General features: G+C 44.6%; 3 protein-coding genes and 1 long non-coding RNA gene across 12 annotated transcripts in view; 3 read left to right on the forward strand and 1 right to left on the reverse strand.

The window, feature by feature from the left end:
• The first annotated feature begins 577 nt into the window (after positions 1 to 577).
• Positions 578 to 5624, forward strand: LOC6726720 (importin-5). Its single transcript, XM_002102095.4, has 5 exons — positions 578 to 1019; positions 1869 to 2018; positions 2083 to 3177; positions 3304 to 4657; positions 4786 to 5624. Exons 1-5 carry the CDS (start codon positions 939 to 941, stop codon positions 5421 to 5423), a joined length of 3318 nt encoding a protein of 1105 aa, XP_002102131.2. The 5' UTR covers positions 578 to 938; the 3' UTR covers positions 5424 to 5624.
• A 514-nt stretch (positions 5625 to 6138) lies between these two features.
• On the forward strand, positions 6139 to 9123 carry LOC6726721 (protein spartin). Of its 2 annotated transcripts, none has more exons than XM_016176105.3 (4): positions 6139 to 6454; positions 6869 to 8006; positions 8280 to 8586; positions 8772 to 9123. In XM_016176105.3, the coding sequence occupies exons 2-4, from the start codon at positions 6884 to 6886 to the stop codon at positions 9001 to 9003; spliced, it is 1662 nt and encodes a 553-aa protein (XP_016033201.1). In that variant the 5' UTR covers positions 6139 to 6454; positions 6869 to 6883; the 3' UTR covers positions 9004 to 9123. The 2 variants fall into 2 exon arrangements, with proteins under 2 accessions (XP_016033201.1, XP_016033200.1); XM_016176104.3 differs by lacking the exon at positions 6139 to 6454 and adding an exon at positions 6532 to 6658.
• On the reverse strand, positions 7683 to 8283 carry LOC27208960. The gene is made up of 2 exons (XR_005544405.2): positions 8136 to 8283; positions 7683 to 8079 (listed from the first exon to the last, which is right to left on the reverse strand). It is a non-coding gene; the product is annotated as an uncharacterized LOC27208960 (long non-coding RNA).
• A 983-nt stretch (positions 9124 to 10106) lies between the features above and the next one.
• The window catches only part of LOC6726723 (uncharacterized protein CG43427), a 51755-nt gene continuing 42132 nt past the window's right edge, over positions 10107 to 19729 (forward strand). For 5 of the 8 annotated variants that reach the window (XM_039296023.2, XM_039296027.2, XM_016176110.3 and 2 more), the window contains exons 1-2: positions 10108 to 10277; positions 10824 to 11004. The gene's annotated coding sequence lies outside the window, so the exon portion shown is untranslated. Of the gene's footprint in view, positions 10407 to 10820; positions 11005 to 19729 lie in introns of all 8 variants that reach the window. The other 3 variants (XM_039296026.2, XM_039296025.2, XM_039296024.2) reach the window with 3 other exon arrangements.

Below are 19729 nucleotides of genomic sequence, written 5' to 3' on the forward strand. Positions count from 1 at the left end.
GATTCAACAGTGACTTCGATGTCAAATTGTCATATTTGATATAATATATCTTATAATCTACATCATAATCTCCAATTTCATTGGAGGTCCTTACTTTCGAATGATTGCCTTGAATCGAATTATAACAACCACATAGTGACCTCACAACTGCTCTTAAAAGCATTACTTCTCCGAAAAGTGTAAGGTTCGTAAATGATCGATTATTTAGAAGACCTGCACACAGATGACCTCAAAAGATATATTAGGCTATATATTATATTGACCTAGAAGAAATCGGTGAATGGTGCACTCGGAATAATCTGCCATTAGATTTAAATATTATATATATATAGATAATCGAAACAAAATGCAAACCATTTTAATCTAGACTGCAGGACTTTTTAATTTTAAATAGACACAATTCATTTAGTCATACGATCTTTAGAAATAGATTGTAATTTTCCGAAATACTTTGTATTTTCACACTTACATAGTTCTATTTCCGTTAAAAAAAGGTCATATTTAACTTTCAAACTTTAGCTAGAGTTTTGGACGGTTCTACAAACGCGCCAGCTATCGAGCATCACTAGTGCGTGCGGCCGCTTGCGCGCCAAAAGTAATCATGTGTTATCGATAACGGCGGAGCAGTATTGCCTTGGTGCTTTAGCGAGATTCCAGCGTGTCAACTAAATTGTGTAAAAAGTTGAATAAAAGAAAGTTGGATAGGCCGCACAGCAGCTGATTTAGCACCCACCAAAGACCAACCATCCCAAGATTCACGGCAACCGCGAAGAGTGACCAAGAGTGCAGTGCGCTAGTTTGCGACCATTGGCAACCCAGCCAGTTGTTCCGTTCTGCTCTTTTTAGGCGGCCGCCGTCGCGTGAGGACTGAAGTGAAGTGAAAATCGTGGTTTCCACGAGTTCCCGTGTTTCTATTCATTTGAACCAGACAGGATAAGATGGCAGCGGATCAGGCCCATTTCCAGCAGCTCCTGGCCTCCCTCTTGTCCACGGACAACGATGTGCGCCAGCAGGCGGAGGTGAGTCCCAATATTCTCGTTTACGGCGTGGCAGGGGATCTTGCAGAGCGTATTGCCGTCGCCTCGAAATTTCGATGCGCAATTCCCGCAATGGGTTGCAGATGAGCAAAAATATACGGCGGACTGCCATCTATAAGATCTTTTCCCGGCACATATATATGTATACACATGTGCAAACGTCGGTGTGCGAATCCTACAGCCGAAATTTCAGACGAATCTGATTCATCGTACAAAACGTGTTTTCGCCCTCCGCTTTGCCCCGACATTCGCATGTGTGCGAGGGAGAGGCCGACGGACAGACGGTGCGAAGCAGGCAAACAAAGCAAAATGGAAACGAATTGTGCAATTTGCATGGCCGCCACATGATTTTCCACTGGAATTCGTAGTAGACAATTCGGTTTACAGAGTGCCGCCGCAAACGGAAACAAAGAGCAGGTGCGAAATCCATGACACACGGTTCCAGCAATGCAATCTGTCGGTTGATAAGCCACTCGGATTCCGAAGTCTCGCTCCGGCGCCACATGGCACCGCCACGCCCACGCCACACCAGCCAGAAAACCCCACCCACTCTGCTGACCTTGGGCAGATGGCAAGCATGGTACCGCTTCCACCCAAAGTTCCACCTGGGTTGCTAAAAATACCTATTTAGTTTCCATGCCGGCTTCACTTATTTTTGAATTAGTTTAAGCAGATGATTTCAGAATTGGGACTGTGGTGTTCACCTGGGAGTTGGAAATAATCAAGATCCGTTTTAAATTGTTTCAGAGCCCAATGTTGTCAAAGTGCAATTTTATTACATATATTAAACATCGAATGCATATGCACATACAAAACCATTTCTAATTCCAGGAAACATACAACAATCTTTCACGAGAACTGAAGGTGACGCATCTCCTGGGCAACATCCAGAATGGGCAGCAGTCGGAGGAGGCTCGACAGATGGCCGCCGTGTTGCTGCGCCGCCTGTTTACCACCGAGTTCTTTGAGTTCTACAAAGGGGTAGGCAAAAAGCCGCACAGAGAATCCTCCTCTGAGCATCTTACTAATATTACCCAATTTTTAGCTTCCAGCTGAATCCCAAAACCAACTGCTTCAGCAGATCCTTTTGGCCGTGCAGCAGGAGGTGACGCCGCAGCTGCGGCGCAAGATTTGCGAGGTAGTTGCCGAGGTGGCCAGGAATCTGATCGACGAGGACGGCAACAACCAGTGGCCCGACATCTTGCAGTTTCTCTTCCAGTGCGCCAACTCGCCTACGCCGCAGCTGCAGGAGTCGGCACTGCGGATCTTCTCCAGTGTGCCTTCCATATTCGGAAACCAGGAAGCTCAGTACATTGATCTGATCAAGCAGATGCTGGCCAAAAGCATGGACGCTGGATCCGATCCGGAGGTCCGAGTACAGGCCGTGCGAGCCGTCGGAGCCTTCATCCTCTACCACGACAAGGAGAACGAGACGGCCATCCACAAGCACTTTGCTGATATGCTGCCCCGCATGATCCACATCACTGGCGAGACAATCGAGGCCCAGGATGATCAGAGTCTGCTGAAGCTCCTGATTGAGATGACCGAGAACTGCCCGAAGTTCCTGCGTCCCCAGCTGGAGTTCATTTTTGAGGTCTGCATGAAGGTTTTCAGCTCACAGGACTTTGAGGACAGCTGGCGTCACCTAGTGTTGGAAGTTATGGTGTCGCTCGCCGAGAACGCCCCGTCGATGATACGCAAGCGAGCGGACAAGTACATCGTGGCCCTGATCCCGCTGATTCTCCAGATGATGACCGATTTGGATGATGACGAGGACTGGTCCACCGCCGATGTGGTCGATGATGACGATCACAGCGACAACAACGTGATCGCCGAGTCCTCGCTGGATCGCCTCGCCTGTGGCTTGGGAGGCAAGGTTGTGCTTCCGCTCGTAATGAACGCTTTACCGGTTATGTTGGGTCATGCCGATTGGAAACATCGCTTCGCAGCCCTCATGGCCATCTCGGCCATCGGTGAGGGTTGTCACAAGCAGATGGAAGCAATCCTAGATGAGGTAATGTCCGGAGTCCTGAACTTCCTGAGCGATCCTCATCCCCGCGTTCGATACGCCGCTTGCAACGCCATTGGCCAAATGTCCACCGACTTTGCACAGACCTTTGAGAAGAAGTTCCACAGCCAGGTGAGTCTTGTCTTAATGATGCCAAAGTGAGTTCCTATGAACACACTATGCAATATACAGGGCTTTATCAACTAATAAGTAACTGAAATTAATTAAATGCTTAACCATTTTCCCTTCTTTCGCCAGGTGATTCCCGGTCTCTTGTCTCTTTTGGATGACGTGGAAAATCCGCGAGTGCAAGCACACGCAGGTGCCGCTCTGGTGAACTTCAGCGAGGACTGCCCGAAAAATATATTGACACGCTACCTGGACGGGATCATGGCCAAGCTGGAGACAATTCTGAACTCGAAGTTCAAGGAGCTTGTGGAGAAGGGAAACAAGCTGGTCCTGGAGCAGGTAGTGACTACAATTGCATCGGTTGCAGACACCTGCGAATCGGAATTTGTGGCCTACTACGATCGCCTAATGCCATGCCTTAAGTTCATCATCCAGAACGCAAACTCGGATGATCTCCGCATGCTTCGCGGCAAGACCATTGAGTGCGTGAGCTTGATAGGATTGGCGGTGGGGCGGGAGAAGTTTATTGGTGACGCCGGAGAAGTCATGGATATGCTGCTGGTCAATCACACCGAGGGAGGGGAACTAGCTGATGATGATCCGCAGACCTCCTATCTCATTACTGCCTGGGCACGCATGTGCAAAATCCTTGGCAAGCAATTTGAGCAATATCTGCCCCTCGTTATGGGACCAGTGATGCGAACGGCCACCATGAAGCCTGAGGTGGCGATGCTGGACAACGACGAGGTGGAGGACATCGACGGTGATGTGGACTGGTCTTTCATTAATCTTGGCGAGCAGCAGAACTTCGCCATTCGCACGGCTGGCATGGACGACAAGGCTTCGGCCTGTGAGATGCTGGTTTGTTATGCTAGGGAACTGAAGGAAGGATTTGCCGAATACGCTGAGGACGTGGTGCGTCAAATGCTGCCCATGCTTAAGTTCTACTTCCACGACGGTGTCCGCACAGCTGCTGCTGAGTCGCTGCCTTACCTTCTCGACTGCGCAAAGATTAAGGGTCCACAATATCTGGAGGGCATGTGGATGTTCATTTGTCCGGAGCTGCTCAAGGTAATCGTCACGGAACCGGAGCCAGACGTACAGTCGGAGCTGCTGAATTCGCTGGCCAAATGCATTGAGACATTGGGGCCGAATTGCCTTAACGATGATGCCATGAAACAAGTTCTGGAGATTATTAACAAGTATGTGCTAGAGCATTTCGAGCGTGCTGACAAGCGTTTGGCGGCTCGCAACGAGGAAGACTACGACGACGGTGTGGAGGAGGAGCTGGCCGAGCAGGACGATACGGATGTTTACATACTTTCCAAAATCGTGGACATTACACACGCCCTGTTCCAGACCAACAAGGCTCAGTTCTTACCCGCCTTTGAACAGGTGGCCCCGCACTTTGTCAAGCTATTGGAGCCCAGCCGACCTGTTGCTGATCGCCAGTGGGGCTTATGCGTGTTCGATGATCTGATCGGTGAGTTGGTTTTCTTAATTGAGTTGTGCAGTTCAATAGAACCGTCGATACCTTCAAACATAACTTTGTTGCATCAAATCATTTGTGCCTCCATTAAACTAACGACGTGTACCCTCATTTATCTACAGAATTTTGTGGCCCCGCTTGTGCTCCATACCAGCAGATCTTTACGCCAGCCCTCGTCCAGTACGTGTGCGATAAGGCCCCAGAAGTGCGTCAGGCGGCTGCCTACGGATGCGGAGTGCTCGGCCAGTTCGCTGGTGAGCAGTTTGCGCACACATGCGCCCAGATCATTCCACTGCTGGTGCAGGTCATCAACGATCCCAAAGCCCGCGAAATCGAGAACATCAATCCGACAGAGAATGCGATCTCGGCGTTTGCTAAGATCCTCAAGTACAACAACTCGGCGCTGACCAACGTGGACGAGCTGATCGGTGTTTGGTTCTCTTGGCTGCCGGTGTCCGAGGATTCGGAAGAAGCCGCCCACATCTATGGCTACCTATGCGATTTGATCGAAGGCAACCATCCGGTCATTCTGGGAGCAAACAACTGCAATCTGCCGCGCATTGTCTCCATCATCGCTGAATCCTTCTGCACCAAGGTGATTGAGGCGCAGAGCGCCACCGGCACACGTATGCTCACTATCGTCAAGCAAGTGGAATCGAATCCGGAGGTAATGGCCGCTTGTGCCAGCACCTTGAGCCCGGAACAGCAGCAGGCGCTGCAGGATGCCTACCGGGAGCTGGCAAACGTGGCTCCCGCCTAAGGAACTGCACCTCCAATCACTTCAGACCCAGTCCATTCATGGCGATCAAGCCAAGGAAGAAACGATGGACGCTTCAGCTACTCGTTATCATTATTTTTCATCTTACCGAAATTTTGAAGTATATGTTTAACACATAGATACCCATTTATACAGATATACATTTATGTGTACAATAGAGTTATCCGGGTATATAATTCTATACATATTGTGATTTTAATCAAAACTCTTCTCCCGAAGACAAAAGTCTGCCTCGTTAGAATTTGACATGTTGTATGGATGCGATCCAAATGCCATCCCAATCACACCCAAATTCCAATAGAATATTTTCGTTACTCAAATTTTCATATGTTTAATACATATGTGTGTATATACGGCCCGCACGGCCGCCTCTCCCTGCGGAAAACAGGATGTAAACGTTGTCCGAATCGAACGAAATATAATTTTGTGCATTCACACCAGGATCGACAAATATATTTAAAGGAATAACATTTATTGTATTTTAAACATGATAAAAACGAAATAAATAACAAGTAAATCGATATTTTAATTGCCACGAGCTTGTGTTTTAGTATTGCTTTTTATTATTAACCAGCCATGTGCATTCATTCATTCAATTTCAAATTCGATTCCCATCGAAAGATGTATTCCAAAAGTTGCAACTCTGTCTGTGGCCAACAAACGCTAGATGGCAGTGAGCGTGCAGAGGCCTCCTAAACAGCTGATTCAAATCGCAATGAAAATAAAACGAATCAAAACAAAGATGGAAAAACTCGGAACATTCCACAACTCGAATAGAAAACACGCATTCTAGCATGTTATTTACGAATTTAAGTGATATTAGACAAACGATATTATCAATTTAAAGATAACATGGTGTGCGACTAAACAGGAGCAGAAAATACTTCGTAGAATTAGTGAGAAAATAGCGAATAAGAGCGTTCCACTGTTTGTTTTCCAAATCACTTGGTGGGCAAAGTGCAGATTAAACGCTTCAGTTGCCGCAGCGAATCAGACCAAACCAAAACCCAAAGGTGAGTGCAACAGGTAGACGGTGAGTGCAGCGGAAGGGCGGAAGCGGTTTCGTTGGCCACAATTCAATTTAGAGAAGCTATCCCTCTCATTTTCTGGCAGGAGAAGATGAAAAAGCGCCTCATGCCCACTTTGGTGACGCATTTTGGCCACCCTTTTAGTTGGTATCGGTTGCCCGCCACGTCGGGATGAATCTCTGCCAGCAAGTGCGTTTTCAATATCTAAAACGTCTAGTTGTAATCTCTGTTTGCTTGTTAAGGTTAAGTCTCACGAATATCAACAAAATATGTAGTAATTTGCACTATAAGATTCACACAGAACTAAACTATAAAATAACCATAGTCATTGACTATAATAGATTTATAGTGGGCCTTCGTTTTTTGTATAGCATCTAATGTTTCTGTGCTGCTCCGTAGATATTCAAGGCCGTGATGGCGGAGGAGGAAAGCGAATTCCTGGAAGCCTATGCTGACATCAAAACAGCCTACAAAGCGGCCATGACTCAGGTGGACCTGGCCGTAAGTTACGAGGAGCAGGAATCCCCCGGCCAGGCCATTGAGGCCTACGAGCTGGCCATGCGTATGATAGAGGACACCTTTGGCATTCCAGTAGGTCTTCCCAACGAGATCGACACCGTGCAGGCGGAGTGGAACGACGCCTGTGCGCTGATCCAAAAGCTCAAGAGCGCTGAAACGGAATTGAGATATCGCCTCAAAGTTCTGCGATCCCAGAACCAATCCATTGATGATTCAGCCGTGGAGGCCACGGAGGAAAGTCGAGCAGAGGTGGATGCAAAGAGGCCGCCGTTGCTGGCGGAAAACCCCTCCACGCAATATGACATAGCCAATGCTAGCGGAGCACCAAAAACGTACAGAGAGCTCGCTGCCGGATTGCGGGAGCTCTTAGCCGTTCGGGACGCCCAAGTCCTGCTGGATGAGCTCTTCCGGGCACAGGTCAAAATGTACCGGATCGAAGCCAGTGGATCTGTTACCTCCATGAGCGGCTCGTCCACAATGTCATTGGTAATGTGCACCGTTGGTGGCAAATGGAAGTACCTCAGTGGCATCTACTTCATTCAGTGCTCCATGCCAAATGAGGGGGCTGCAGGGATTTGGCTTTACCCCCTGGTTCCCTCGATCACCAACTGCTACCGAACAGAGTACGGAGCCTTTATTTTTCCGGATATGGAGTGCCAGCAGCCGGGCAATGCGTTTGGTTTGATGCTAACGAAGGAGGGCCAGACTTCGCGCACGGAGGACGAACTAGAGGATCTTCAGCAGTTCTTTCTTGACCTATTGGAGGCCGTACTCGCTGGCACGGTGGAGCAGCTGAAATCTCCGACCTCCCAACGTGCTGGCCTCGCTTCAGATACCGTTTCCGGATCGGAACAGGTGTCCAGACACATTGTGAGTGCGGCTGATTTCATTGCTAGTAACCTGGTACGGGGTGCCGAGAAGACAGGAGGCTTTATGCTTAGGAGTACTCCGTATATTATTTCCAAGATGACGCCAGCCTCGGCGGATGCTCAGGTGCCCAGCTCCGTCCAAACTTCAGGTGAGTTAGTTCCAAGTAGGGAAGAGTTGTATTTATGGCGAAAGGATGGTAGCTTCCGAGGGAGCATGTAACGCTAAAATTAAAAGATTAGATTAGAAGTCAAAGATGCGATCGTCACTACATTTCCACCTCGATCGAAGGGGTTTGTGTTTGATAATCATGGTAATCAATGGCTTGGAACTATCTAGTAATTACTTATTCCGTAGTAACTACTTATTCTGCAGCAAACAGATAGATCTAATGCATCCAGTTCTACACTTGTGTTCTTTATAGTTGAGGTGGCCCAAAAGGTGACTCACGCCGCAGCCGGAGTGACAGGATGGATAGCTGGAAAGGTGGGCACGGCTTCAATGGCAGTCGGCCGCTACCTGGCTCCTCACATTCAGGAGCAAGGCTCTAAGCTGCTGCAGAAGGGATTCGGCTACGACACCAGCGAGGCTAATAGCACCATGGAGGGCGCCATGACCATCGCGGCAGGAGCCGTGGAAGGAGTGAGCACCGTGTTCGATGGCCTCGAGACTTCCGCCAAGATCCTGGGCTCCAGCCTCAGTGAAAACTCCGTCAAGATAATCGAACACAAGTGGGTTGGCTTTGGCTTCTTAATGCTTATTCAGTTTTGTAACATATTTCATTACGAATTTTCGTCCGAATTAAAAGTAATCACTAGGTTTCTTTCGCCTTCGAAAAAGAAAACTATATTTATATATTTATATATATTTTGAAACTACATTTCATATATTTACATACATTTATCTGCTATTTCAGATATGGCCAGCAGTCGGGGAATCTGGCTAGTGGCACCTTTGACACGGTGGGCAACGTTTTCGTGGTCAGTCAGAACGTGAACTACATAACTCCGAAGGGCATTGCCAAGAAAATGGTCAAACGAACCGGAGAAGCTGTGGTCAGCGACTACAAGCGAGACTTACGCAAATCGGAATCTCATTATATTAATGCCGGATCTCTCTATCCGGATCTTCGGGCTTTGAAGGAATAGCGGGAAAACCAAAGGAATTTATCACATATTATTATTATTATATTACATTGAAATATTGATATGACATTTATAGCTTCTAATCAAAAGAAAATATAAATAAATATTATGTTTCCTCTCAAACTCGGCAAACGAGCATTTAAAAAATATGTTTCGAAAGATTTTGCATCAAAACGTTATTTTAGTGTTCAAAAATGATTTACTTTTCAATAAGGCAGAGACTTGGCGTAAGTGTGGATAAACCGAAACTACAAAGTATTAAAAAGAAAAAGTTTAATTCAAGTTGTATATTTGTATAAACTAGATTCTAGCTACCTAGCACTCCAACCGCTATCTTTTGATTTTAAATTAAAATGTCCTGATTTTTGATACACAACTCAGTCCGCTTTTACTAATTTAAAAGGATTAACAATTTTAGCAAGGAATTTTGTATGAACGTACCATGTAAATTGTGAACAAATATTGATGTAGCATTAGTTTGACAATCAATAAAAAGCATTCTAATTAAACTTCTCGTAACTACTGAAATAGCTTCCGATCGCCTGAAGTTACAGACTCTATAGCTATCTGATTTCTTAATTTATTATTCATTAATAAATATTGCTGAAAAGGGCAAATAAACACTCTCATATGAGAGTTTGTTTTGAAATTAGGAATGGGTATAGCATACTTTTGGGACGCGCAATCAAAAATTAGTTTGAAATTGGTTTAGTTTTAAGCTTCGCCATATATTTTTATATAATATTATATATTATTTGATCCCAAAGCTTCAAAGATTGATCCTTTAGCATCTCGTTGATTTTTGTATGCAATACTTTACGTACTAAATACTTAACGTAACCGAATATGCAGATTAGTTGGCATATACTCTATGCCTTCTAAGAGCAAGGCAGCGGTGAAAAAATAATTGATTCTCATAAAAGGTTTTATCACTCACATCGTCCGATGGCTAAACTGGCTAAAACCGAGAAAGTTGTTAATCATTTTGAATCCTTTCCGCCGAACAACGTAACGAAAAACGTAAGAGCGATGCAGAGAGACCCTGCCTGCGGACAGATAAAAATACCGCACGTAGTCTGATTCGACCCACCTCAGCTGGCCACACTTCGCCCCATTTTTGAACCCACAAATTCCTACGCTCGGCAGTACGTTTTGAACTCGGCCAAAAGCAGGCGGCTAAGAGTTCAGCGCGGCGCGCAAGCACATAGTTCCCCGCTCGGACGTGATTTCGCCCCTTGGTACATGAATACATGTGAATGTGTACATATGTGCGCACGGTAAATAAGGCAGGAAAAGCCCAAAGCCACGGAGTTCGGATCCGAGAGTCTTGCGTTTTGTTTTGCGTAGCACTGCACCTGTGCAGTGGAAAATCGTGAATTCAGCCGCGGTGCAACTGCGGCGCTTGTGTGGGTGAGGGGAGTCTGCTTGCGGAAGTGTGTGCGTGTGTGTGGGTGTGGGTGGGTAGTGCCTTTTATTTCCGATTTTGACGGGAGTCGTCCAATCCACCAAGCTGAGTAGTTGCAATTACGGCGCGGCGGAAAACTGTTTTTCTCGCTCACAAATACATATGTACAACCTGTATAGGCAACTACCAGTGCAACAACAACAACGACTGCCGTAAACGGCCAACTGCGAACGCAGCAACAACAACAGTTCTAACAACAGTACACAGGCAAACACGTTTTCCGTTTTATTTTCTGGCCCGCGTTTGCTGGTGTGTGTGGGTGCGCCGCTGTGTGCGAGTGTGTGTGTGTGCGTGTGTACGTGTTGCTCGCTCGAGTATAGAAATTTCTAATGATTTTTGGCCTGATCCCGAAAAGCAGCTCCAAACAACAACAACAACTATTGGACTCTGCAGTGGCTGTTTCAATTGAATCGCCAGTCGCTTGAATTGTTTTTTTTTATATGTAATTGAATGCCGAAAAACAACTGTAGCCGCGGTCAAAACACAACTCTGTAAAAAAGCATCTGTGACAGCAACGAACAGAGCTTCGAATTTTGTTGGTGAGTGTTTTCAGTTTCTGCACAATAACTAAAGTAAATAATAAGTGAATTAGTGATTTCAAAATCTGCATTTCGAACCGTGAAAAGGGCTTGGTAGCCAATTTTCTTAGTAACGTGCTTTTTTATCCAAATCTGCAAGTAAACTACATTAGTTGGTTGTACCTGAAACCGAAGAAAATTTATTTGTAATTTGTTTATATTGAAATATTTATTCATTACTTTTTAACCGCAATAAATACGTTCATTAACAGCATCTAAGTGTGCTTCAAAAATAATTGTATCTAAAAAAGGTCCAAACGAAAAGTGATGACCAATATCTTTTCTAACGGGGCACACTGTTATGTCGCACTGTAATGGATATCAAAAAGTCGTATTTCCCTCGGAGATCTTTCTTCATTGAGCGGATCGGTTGGATCCATTCATCTGACGCAACAGTAGCAGCAAAATAATGTTGTGATGACCAGGACTAGGGATATGACCTCAAGCAGCATACTGGGACCTGGATCATGTTGGTCAGGCGGAACTTGTAGATGGAGGCTCGTGTTTTGGAGCAAGGCTTGTGAGCTTGCGTTGTACATTCTTGCGATCCATCCACCGATCTGCTGGCTTTCGCATCTCCAGTTCCCAGCTTTGATGTTCGACAAATGTGTCTCGAAAACATTTCGACACCCTCGACATGCGTTTCTGTGTTGGCTTTGATAGGTTTTTTCCCCAAAACATTTTCACTTTGCATGCCAATTTTCTCACCGCTCAAACTTGCAGCACTCGGGCGCCTAGTCATTTATTTGATATCATCATTATCGTCATCGCCCGAGCTACAGGCTACAGGTTTTTAGCTAATAAGGTAATGGCAAAAAGACGGGGAAAAACGGCTGAATTATAATCGAAAGAAAAAATCCATCATTGGAAAGTTGGTTTGATTGCATTTGCGGAATGCAGCTGCCAGGGTTGCCTAGTTGTGCGACAGGGCGACGCATTTTTCGCCAGCCGTGCACTTGGCTAATATTTCAGGCTTCATGCTTCATGCTTCATTTGCGTTTCGAGCAGCCCAAGTCGACTTTCGGAGCAAACCCGGCGGCAAGGGCGTTGGACTAGATTGGATCGGGTGAATTGAATGATAAAGGTGATGGGACAGGAGAAAGGCATTTGAAAGGGCTGGAGTGTGTTACACACTCGCCGGCGATATGGAGTTCATCGTCTTTCCGAACTTGGGTTTCAAAATCTGAAAAAATCTTCTAATAATGTATGTATGTACTTACACAACTCGAATTCCCAATTCCCAAGTTCTGGTGCCTGGAAAATGATTCTCAAAAAGGAAGAAAAGTTTTTTTTTGGTTTTCGAAGGTTTCCTTCACTCATAGCGTGCACTACCCACAAGAGGAGTAATAAATTCCTCCGGGTGACAGTGGTTGGCAATTTCTTGCCACGATTGGCAGGGCGATTGTGGGAGAGGGGCGTGCGGGTCGTTACACGTTACACAATTTTCCGGAGCACTTTCCCAAGCGAATGTGATTATTTCTGTGCCCTCACATGAAAATCAATTCAAAGCTGCGCCACCCACTCTCGTGCTTTTCAATATTTTCCTCTAAAATGCGATTGAATAGTATGATTAAGAAATCCTATTGTTTGCATACGGTTTTATAAATTGTTAGTTAAATATTTATTGGTTCAAACCATGTGCTATAAAAATGATAAATGTTTAAAAGTTGTTTTTACACAAAGTCCAAAATCGGATTACATTTTTGCTTCAAGTGTACTTTCCACTTCTCTCGACGGTGGGTATTTTCCTCACCGTCTGTTTTTCGACGAGCTTTTCCGCCGCTGCTGTTTTGTTTATGCTTTTCCCATCTTATTGTTTTTGCGCGCCTCGTGCGTCAATTTATGTGAGTTCAGTTTGCCTCAAAGACGGAAGCGGTCTTAATGGTACAAATAGGAGTAGCTGCAGCTAGGGAACCGAAGAAAAAGGGTGTCCCGCCAGCTTGTGCATTTTCCCCCGCCACTCCACTGAAAACTCGCCGTGGAAATTGGCGCCGCCGCAACTGCCCAAATGCCGCGGCTGCTCAAAACTTGTTTGCCGCATAATTTCCAAAGTTGCAATTTTCATTTTATGGCCATTTGTCTTCGAGTTGTTTTGTCTGCCCGTTGGGGCAGATTTGAAGCCCGGTTTTTCTTTTTTTTTTTCCTGGCTCATTTTGTTTGGTAATCAGAATTACATAGAGGGAAACATTTCATTTTCATTTGTTAACTAAGCTAGTCTCTCTTTCGGACTAATTTGCTCTACTTTAATCCAAACATACTCGCAATTGGTTAGTTAAAACGTAAACAAAGCGAGTATGAAACGTCTAGCAGTAAAAGCTAGAAAGATAGGATCAAATATAATGAGTATCTTTGAGTGTTGAAGAAAAGATCTAAATATTTGTCATGTAATTTCTTAAAACTAGAGTACCTTATCCAAATCAGAATGACTTGTTTTAAGCCATCTTGTGCTTGGCGCACACAGGCTCAACTCTTCCCTTCTGGGAGGTGCTATCTGGTATCCGATTTCGTAACCATTTCTGCTCGAGTCCGGCTCTTTCATAACAATAACCAAAAGCACTTGTCACTGCCATCTGCTGCCGTGGCCACCCATATGGGCCCAGTTTGGGCTCGTCGCCTACCTGTTTCACCGGGCAGTGCGAGTGACACTTGTGCAATTATTGTACAAACTGCTAGTGACCACTCTTGGAAGCCAGTGTGTGTGCGCAGAGTGGTAGAACCCCCGGACTCTCGGACAGGTTGTTCACAAAAATCGAATGGTTTTGTTCCACGCCGAACGCCTCTTGTCTGTCGTCGTCGGCGGAAATCTGAAACAATGGAGGTATTTAGAGAAAACGCTCTGAACGCATTGGTGGCACAGCCAGCTTATTAACTTACCTGCTATTTCAACCATTTCCATTTTCTCACGCACGCAGGCCTGGAAAATGGAAACTGCACTTGCCTGTGTCTGCCTCGCTCCTGGTTTTCTCAATGGGCAGAAATGCCGCGGCGGGTGATTTTAGGCGCACTGAAAGAAATTCTTCTATGTCTGAATAGAAATTTCTTTCTTGGAAAATTTATAATTATAAAGTTTATTAATTGCTGGTCTTTGAATAATTTATTGTGGCTAGATATAATTTTTTGAATTATAAATAAATTAGCACGCAATACCATTTTTTTCAGTGTTCTTTAGCCGGGGTTTTTGAACTAGGCATCTGAGACCCTACTGACTTTTGGGCGAAGTCTTTCCTATAAAATCCCAGTAAATTAATGGCGCCCGATGAGTATTTATTAGTTGGTATCCGTGATCTAGCCGTATAATTAAAATGCAACCGGATTGTTAAGTTGGGTCTACGTGGCCCGCTTATCATTAAAGAGCGATTAGTTTTCAAGTTCGTATTTTTAATTCGTTTTAAGGAGAAGATTTGATTTGCTCTTATTTATATACCCTTTGAACAACTTTGAAACGGAAACAAAGACCGATTTTGATGGCATCCGGATAATTTAATTGATTTTTAATGCTTACAACGGAGTGCAGTAATTGAAAACTTCAATTGCATAACCATACCTCATATCGGCGCCCCAATTCCCCAGGAATGAAAGTGAAACATGGGCGCTTTAGTTCCAGCAGCCACCCACTCAAAGGATACATTTCCATTTACATTGTATATAGCACATATAAATATGCGCGAGAACTGTATATAGCCATTTATGTACCAGCTTACATGGAATACTAACTGTTGACCTAGCTCCATGAGCACTGGCTGAATTCATTGCCACAGGCGTTTGTTGTGTGTACAACGCCCAGAAGTTGAAAGTTTGGTTTTGTTAACTTAAATATTTTGTATGGCAGCTGCTGATCGCGAAATGTTATGTTCGAAAATATAATACCCCGATGCACAATATTTTGTATTTCCTAAGACGTCTGCATGCCGCGAATCTTCAAAGTTGGTATGTTATGTTTTTCGGATGCGAAAAGCCACCCCTATTTCCAGCCAACCTATCCCAACCCCACCCCTGTTAGCCCCAACAGCTGCTGATAACTGTGCGATGGGGGTGGGGAAAAGCAGCTGTTCGCTGGTTTGGGGCCGTCGCTCCCGAACCGAAAAACGAGTGCAATGGAGTTATGTGCTCTCTTCGGCCCGCACACCCCTTACACCCTCACATCCGCACGGATTGCCATTGCAATGGAGTCGACAGCTTGTGACCTATATAGAATCGGATTCGTCGGTATTACAGTTAGGTAGAGCCGTGCATATATGTGTCTTTATGTATACCACAGATATGGCTCCTTTGGGGGCCCAACAAATGACCTAAGTTTGCATGGAAATTGCTTTCGATGTTCCCTTTCCCGTTCCTGTGCTCCGAACTTCAGCTCGGAAGTCTGTCGGCTGGTGCTCTTATCAGTTGGCCCGAATGTGGCTCACATCCTTTTGCGGACTTAACGCGTCAAGTTAACCTCAGGAATGAGTGTCGGTTGTGTTCGGGATAAATGGCGGAAAACGAGTGAATATTTAATACCTTAGGGTAGGCACCAAACCAGGTGGAAGCAAAAACAGGGCAAATAAATATGTGTGGATGTGGTACGTGAAGAAGCATAGGATAATGCGCCTTGATATCAAGTAAGCACTTGGATTTTCCTTGCCATTTCGTGTGTGGGCGAACATATACCTATCTTTACTCATCCTGCCTTTGGTTCTGCGATCCAATTTAAAAATGACACTATTCACACCTCGCAACCTTCAGGCGAGTCTTATCACCCGGCCGTTCTCCGCTTTGTCCAGCGACCCATTTATGCAAATAGCGAGCTCTGATTGCACCTAGAACTGCGCCGCAGTCGGATTATATTTGTATAAGCTAAGCGAGAGGGCGCTTGATTAGAGTCAACAGAGGGGACTCAGTCCATATATAATGCAGCGTCAACGTTTATCAGCAATTATCAGAGGAACGTCAAGTTGTCTATTTACTTAGCGGCACATCGCCCCACCAGCCCACCTCGCAGGTACAATAAAAGCAACTCTGTTTACATTCTTAAACCAATTAGGTTCCTATTTATTTTTTGACTTGGGCTTTTGTGTAGTAAGTCAATATGATGTGGAGAGCAGAGCGCAGAGAGCCAAAATTCAAAAGTATTTTAAAAAGTCTGTAATTTATTAAAAAACGTTTATTGGACTTGCTTAACGAGGTGAGATAAGAGTGACGATGACAAATAATTTAGTCATACATTTTTTCAACGACTACGGTAATATATTCCTAATGTTGTTGCAACTAAAAATATTGTTGTAGAAAGAGGTTTGTATATATAAAGTGCCAACGATAAGCTAACGCCATTCGTTTAACTATCTAAGAGTATATCGCCCAGTCATAACCAACAAAAATGTAGTTTATTGATAGGCCATTGCTGTGCTGTGTAGTGAAAAGTTCAGGAAAGGGGAACTACTTGAAATGTCCAGGAGTGCAATGAGAAAAGTGCCCAATTCGAGTAATCGATCAATTTGAACTCCATCCCCCTTGCCGCGCAATTAAAGCGTTGAATTGTGGCTTAAATGACCAGCCGTATGTACTACGCCTGCTGGTCTTTTCTTCTTTTCGGCTGTTGTGAAGGTCAAACTGGGGCGTGGGGTTGGGGGTCACATGTCAAAGTCGATTCGGGGGAACCGTAAAACCAGATCTTGCCAGAGACCTTCGCGTTCGGCTTTTTAGGGCGTCTTACTGGTATGGACTCCAGCTGCCATGATGATAATCGCATAACTTTAAGTTCTGTCGCATGCTTTTTGGTTTTACTTCGGTTGTTAATTTTTGATAAATGGTCTCGAATTACTTCACTGTTTCGACGAACAGTGACCGATCTGGAGGGTTCGGATTACCAACGTGGCATTGTTATTAAGTGCCTGACTAATTGTTTAACTATGTTCTTACGAGCGCAAACGAACACTTTCCTACTTAGCAGAGCTTCATTTCGCTTGAATGCAAAAATTTCTCTCGCTGGGAAAAGTTTCACTTTTATTTCTATAGAGCCAATTTACTATTAACTGTTGCAGTTGTTTTTGGCTCGGCTGTGGCACGAAGAGTCGAGCAACTCTAATAAATAAGAAAAAATAAAAGCCAGTTGAATTGTCTGCCACCAATGTGAATGTGCATGTTGCAGTTTCAACAGCAAAATTATCCGATGGGAGGTCATTTTGGATTGTTTTATGCATTAAACATCAAATTAAATGGTTTGTGTAGGTGAATCTTAAAAGGTTTAATTGTTTATAGCTTAAATTGCTGATTCTGTAATACATAAGATTACAAGATAGAACTAGAGTCGCGACTATCAGATACTCATTAATGTTAACACGGAAGGTATGCCGGCTGTAGCGAGTGAAAAGCAGTAAGGACCTGTTTTGTCACGTAGTTTGATATGCCAAATAGATTCCATCTGCTCAATTTCGAATACTTTAAGCATGTGTATTAAGTAACGTGTCAATTTTAAAAACAAACTTGTACGTGATACTTACTTACTTATACTTACTTACTTATACTTACTTACTAAGTAAGGTAGTACTTACTCTAGGAGTCAAAGGAATAACTATTTAAAGGATTTGATGTGCATTTCAGAAATCACAGAAATGCGCACTTTTTCGCCCAGCTGATGACCTAAAGCCATTTGCCAAAGATTCAGTACTTCGGGCTACGCAAATGCATTTCCTTCTTCCACGCGAAGGTGAGGCCCCCAAAGGGCAATGAAAATTTGCTTGGGGAAAATTTAAATGAAGTGTAGTTTAAGCGGAAAATGCACTCGGAGCTGAGTGGAGCCAAGGGCGATTGGGGCAGGGGGGAATGGTGCGGTTGCCTGGTTGGTCGGAGGGGTGGTGACGTGCTGGAAATGGGCATTATTGCAAATTCGTTATGGCCAAGAGCTGCGCTCTCGGTCGGCTCTTTGCTGAAAATTCCTCGCTGTGATGCGGGCCATGCAATTATGGTGACTTGACTTCGAGAAGCCCCAAAGAGTGGGGCTCGGATCGAGTTTTTTGCGGCCTTCACCTCGCGGGAAAACAGTGTTGCGAAGCGACAACTGCTCCAATGTGACGACAGATGTGCATGTGCTCCATAGTGGCTGCCAAGGAACTCGCGCAATTTGCTGCGGCAACATCAGCAGGCGCAGCAGCAGCAGCAGCAGCAGCAACATCACAGCATTAGCCGTCAACTGGGAGTGACTTACGCGAATGCTCGGCAACGAGTTTGTGGCGGTCGAAAATCGCTGGCTCCAATGTAAACAAACTTTTCTTTAACTCCCACTGCTCCTCCTTGCTTCTCCTTTCTCCCGCGGTACAGTCAAGACCCAATAAGTATATCAATAGTATTCGAGTACGCAAGTTCAGTTCGGAACAGTAATTTGCGTTTTTCCACACTATATATAGTCTATAGACCTTAAATATTCTAAATCCTGTGGTGTATTAATTATTATACCCGTTACTCGGAGAGAGAAGTATATATATCTTGTAGACTCCAGCTGTCCGTACGTCTGTTTGGGAATCTCTGAAAGTTCAGGAACTTGACTATAGCGTTCCTTCTTATTTTTAATAATACTTATAACCATTGACTGTTAATTAAGCGTTATCTCACCTCAAATACGGTATACAATTGTTTTTTAATTCTAAGAAATATTGTAAATTTATCTAATTTACGCTTCTAAGATTGGTGGTTCATAATGAATTCAACCATTTATTTTTCTTTCTGCACTTACACATTTCGATACGTGGAATTCGTGTGAGTTTTCACTGTACATTTTTCTCTGTTCGCGCCTCGCTGCGAAAGCCGGTTGTTTGTTATTAGTTGGCCCCCAGACAATCTTGGCCATGTGTGCGGGTCTTGGTATGCGTGCGTTTGTTGGCCTTTTGACGTCTCCCTTGCCTGCCTCCCTCCAGTTCTGCCTCATCCTGCTGCCGTTGTTGCAAGTTCAGTGACTGCAGCTGGCTGTCCGCTGAGGTTTTCACGGAGCTTGCAGCCTTCGATCACAATCAGTTTACGCTTTGCTTACAAAATTGAATGACCAGCCATTGATCAACATCGGCGTTCGGGAGCAAATGAAAGGGGGGAGGGGAGGGGAGGAGACCACACCACTCCCCAGCTTGCATTGGCCAACACTGTCAAAGGTCTTTGAGCCATGTTAACCAAATGGTCAATTTCCGCTAGTGCCCATCCGTAAACGCAACACTCATGGTTTATTTTTAGACCCTTAGGTGAAAGGGGAGGCCCCGTTTAGCTTATCAGTTGGTAGTCTTTGTGGAACTTGCCATAGTTTCCTACCAATCAGTCATTTCCGAGTGAATACTAAGTATTACTAACTGGTTGTCTTGACTGGTCACGAGTGCACTGAAATAGACGCTATTTAAGCGACAAATTCGCAGTGAACTGCGTTTTCATGGGTTTGCAATGCTAGTGAAATTATGTTATCTAAAGAACAAATATAGTGATTGTCCTAAAACTGATTATTTCCATTTTTATAGCACAAATAAGTACTAGAAGGCGATGAGATTAAATTGTAAGCCCCTTTTAAAAATGGAATCATACACGTAACTTGTGAACAAGGAGGGTATAGTGCTCTTTTGGTACATATAAATTCAATAAAGAACAATCACGTAGTTAGAAACATTACGTATAATTAATAAAACCGTTATTTTGCTTTCATTCTTGTGAAAAATTCAGCAAACTATATTTAGAGGTT

This window comes from Drosophila simulans, chromosome 3R (genome assembly GCF_016746395.2).
Source record: "Drosophila simulans strain w501 chromosome 3R, Prin_Dsim_3.1, whole genome shotgun sequence".
Lineage (NCBI taxonomy): Eukaryota > Metazoa > Arthropoda > Insecta > Diptera > Drosophilidae > Drosophila > Drosophila simulans.

What these genes read in the sequence shown, in the direction of transcription:
- LOC6726720 (XM_002102095.4), top strand. Translation starts at nt 939, where the DNA reads ATGGCAGCGGATCAGGCCCATTTCCAGCAGCTCCTGGCCTCCCTCTTG. An exon ending in ATGTGCGCCAGCAGGCGGAG is followed by an intron (nt 1,020 to 1,868) that starts GTGAGTCCCAAT and finishes TTCTAATTCCAG; the next exon opens with GAAACATACAACAATCTTTC. An exon ending in CGTGTTCGATGATCTGATCG is followed by an intron (nt 4,658 to 4,785) that starts GTGAGTTGGTTT and finishes ATTTATCTACAG; the next exon opens with AATTTTGTGGCCCCGCTTGT.
- LOC6726721 (XM_016176104.3), top strand. An exon ending in CAGCTCCGTCCAAACTTCAG is followed by an intron (nt 8,007 to 8,279) that starts GTGAGTTAGTTC and finishes TGTTCTTTATAG; the next exon opens with TTGAGGTGGCCCAAAAGGTG. An exon ending in GTCAAGATAATCGAACACAA is followed by an intron (nt 8,587 to 8,771) that starts GTGGGTTGGCTT and finishes CTGCTATTTCAG; the next exon opens with ATATGGCCAGCAGTCGGGGA.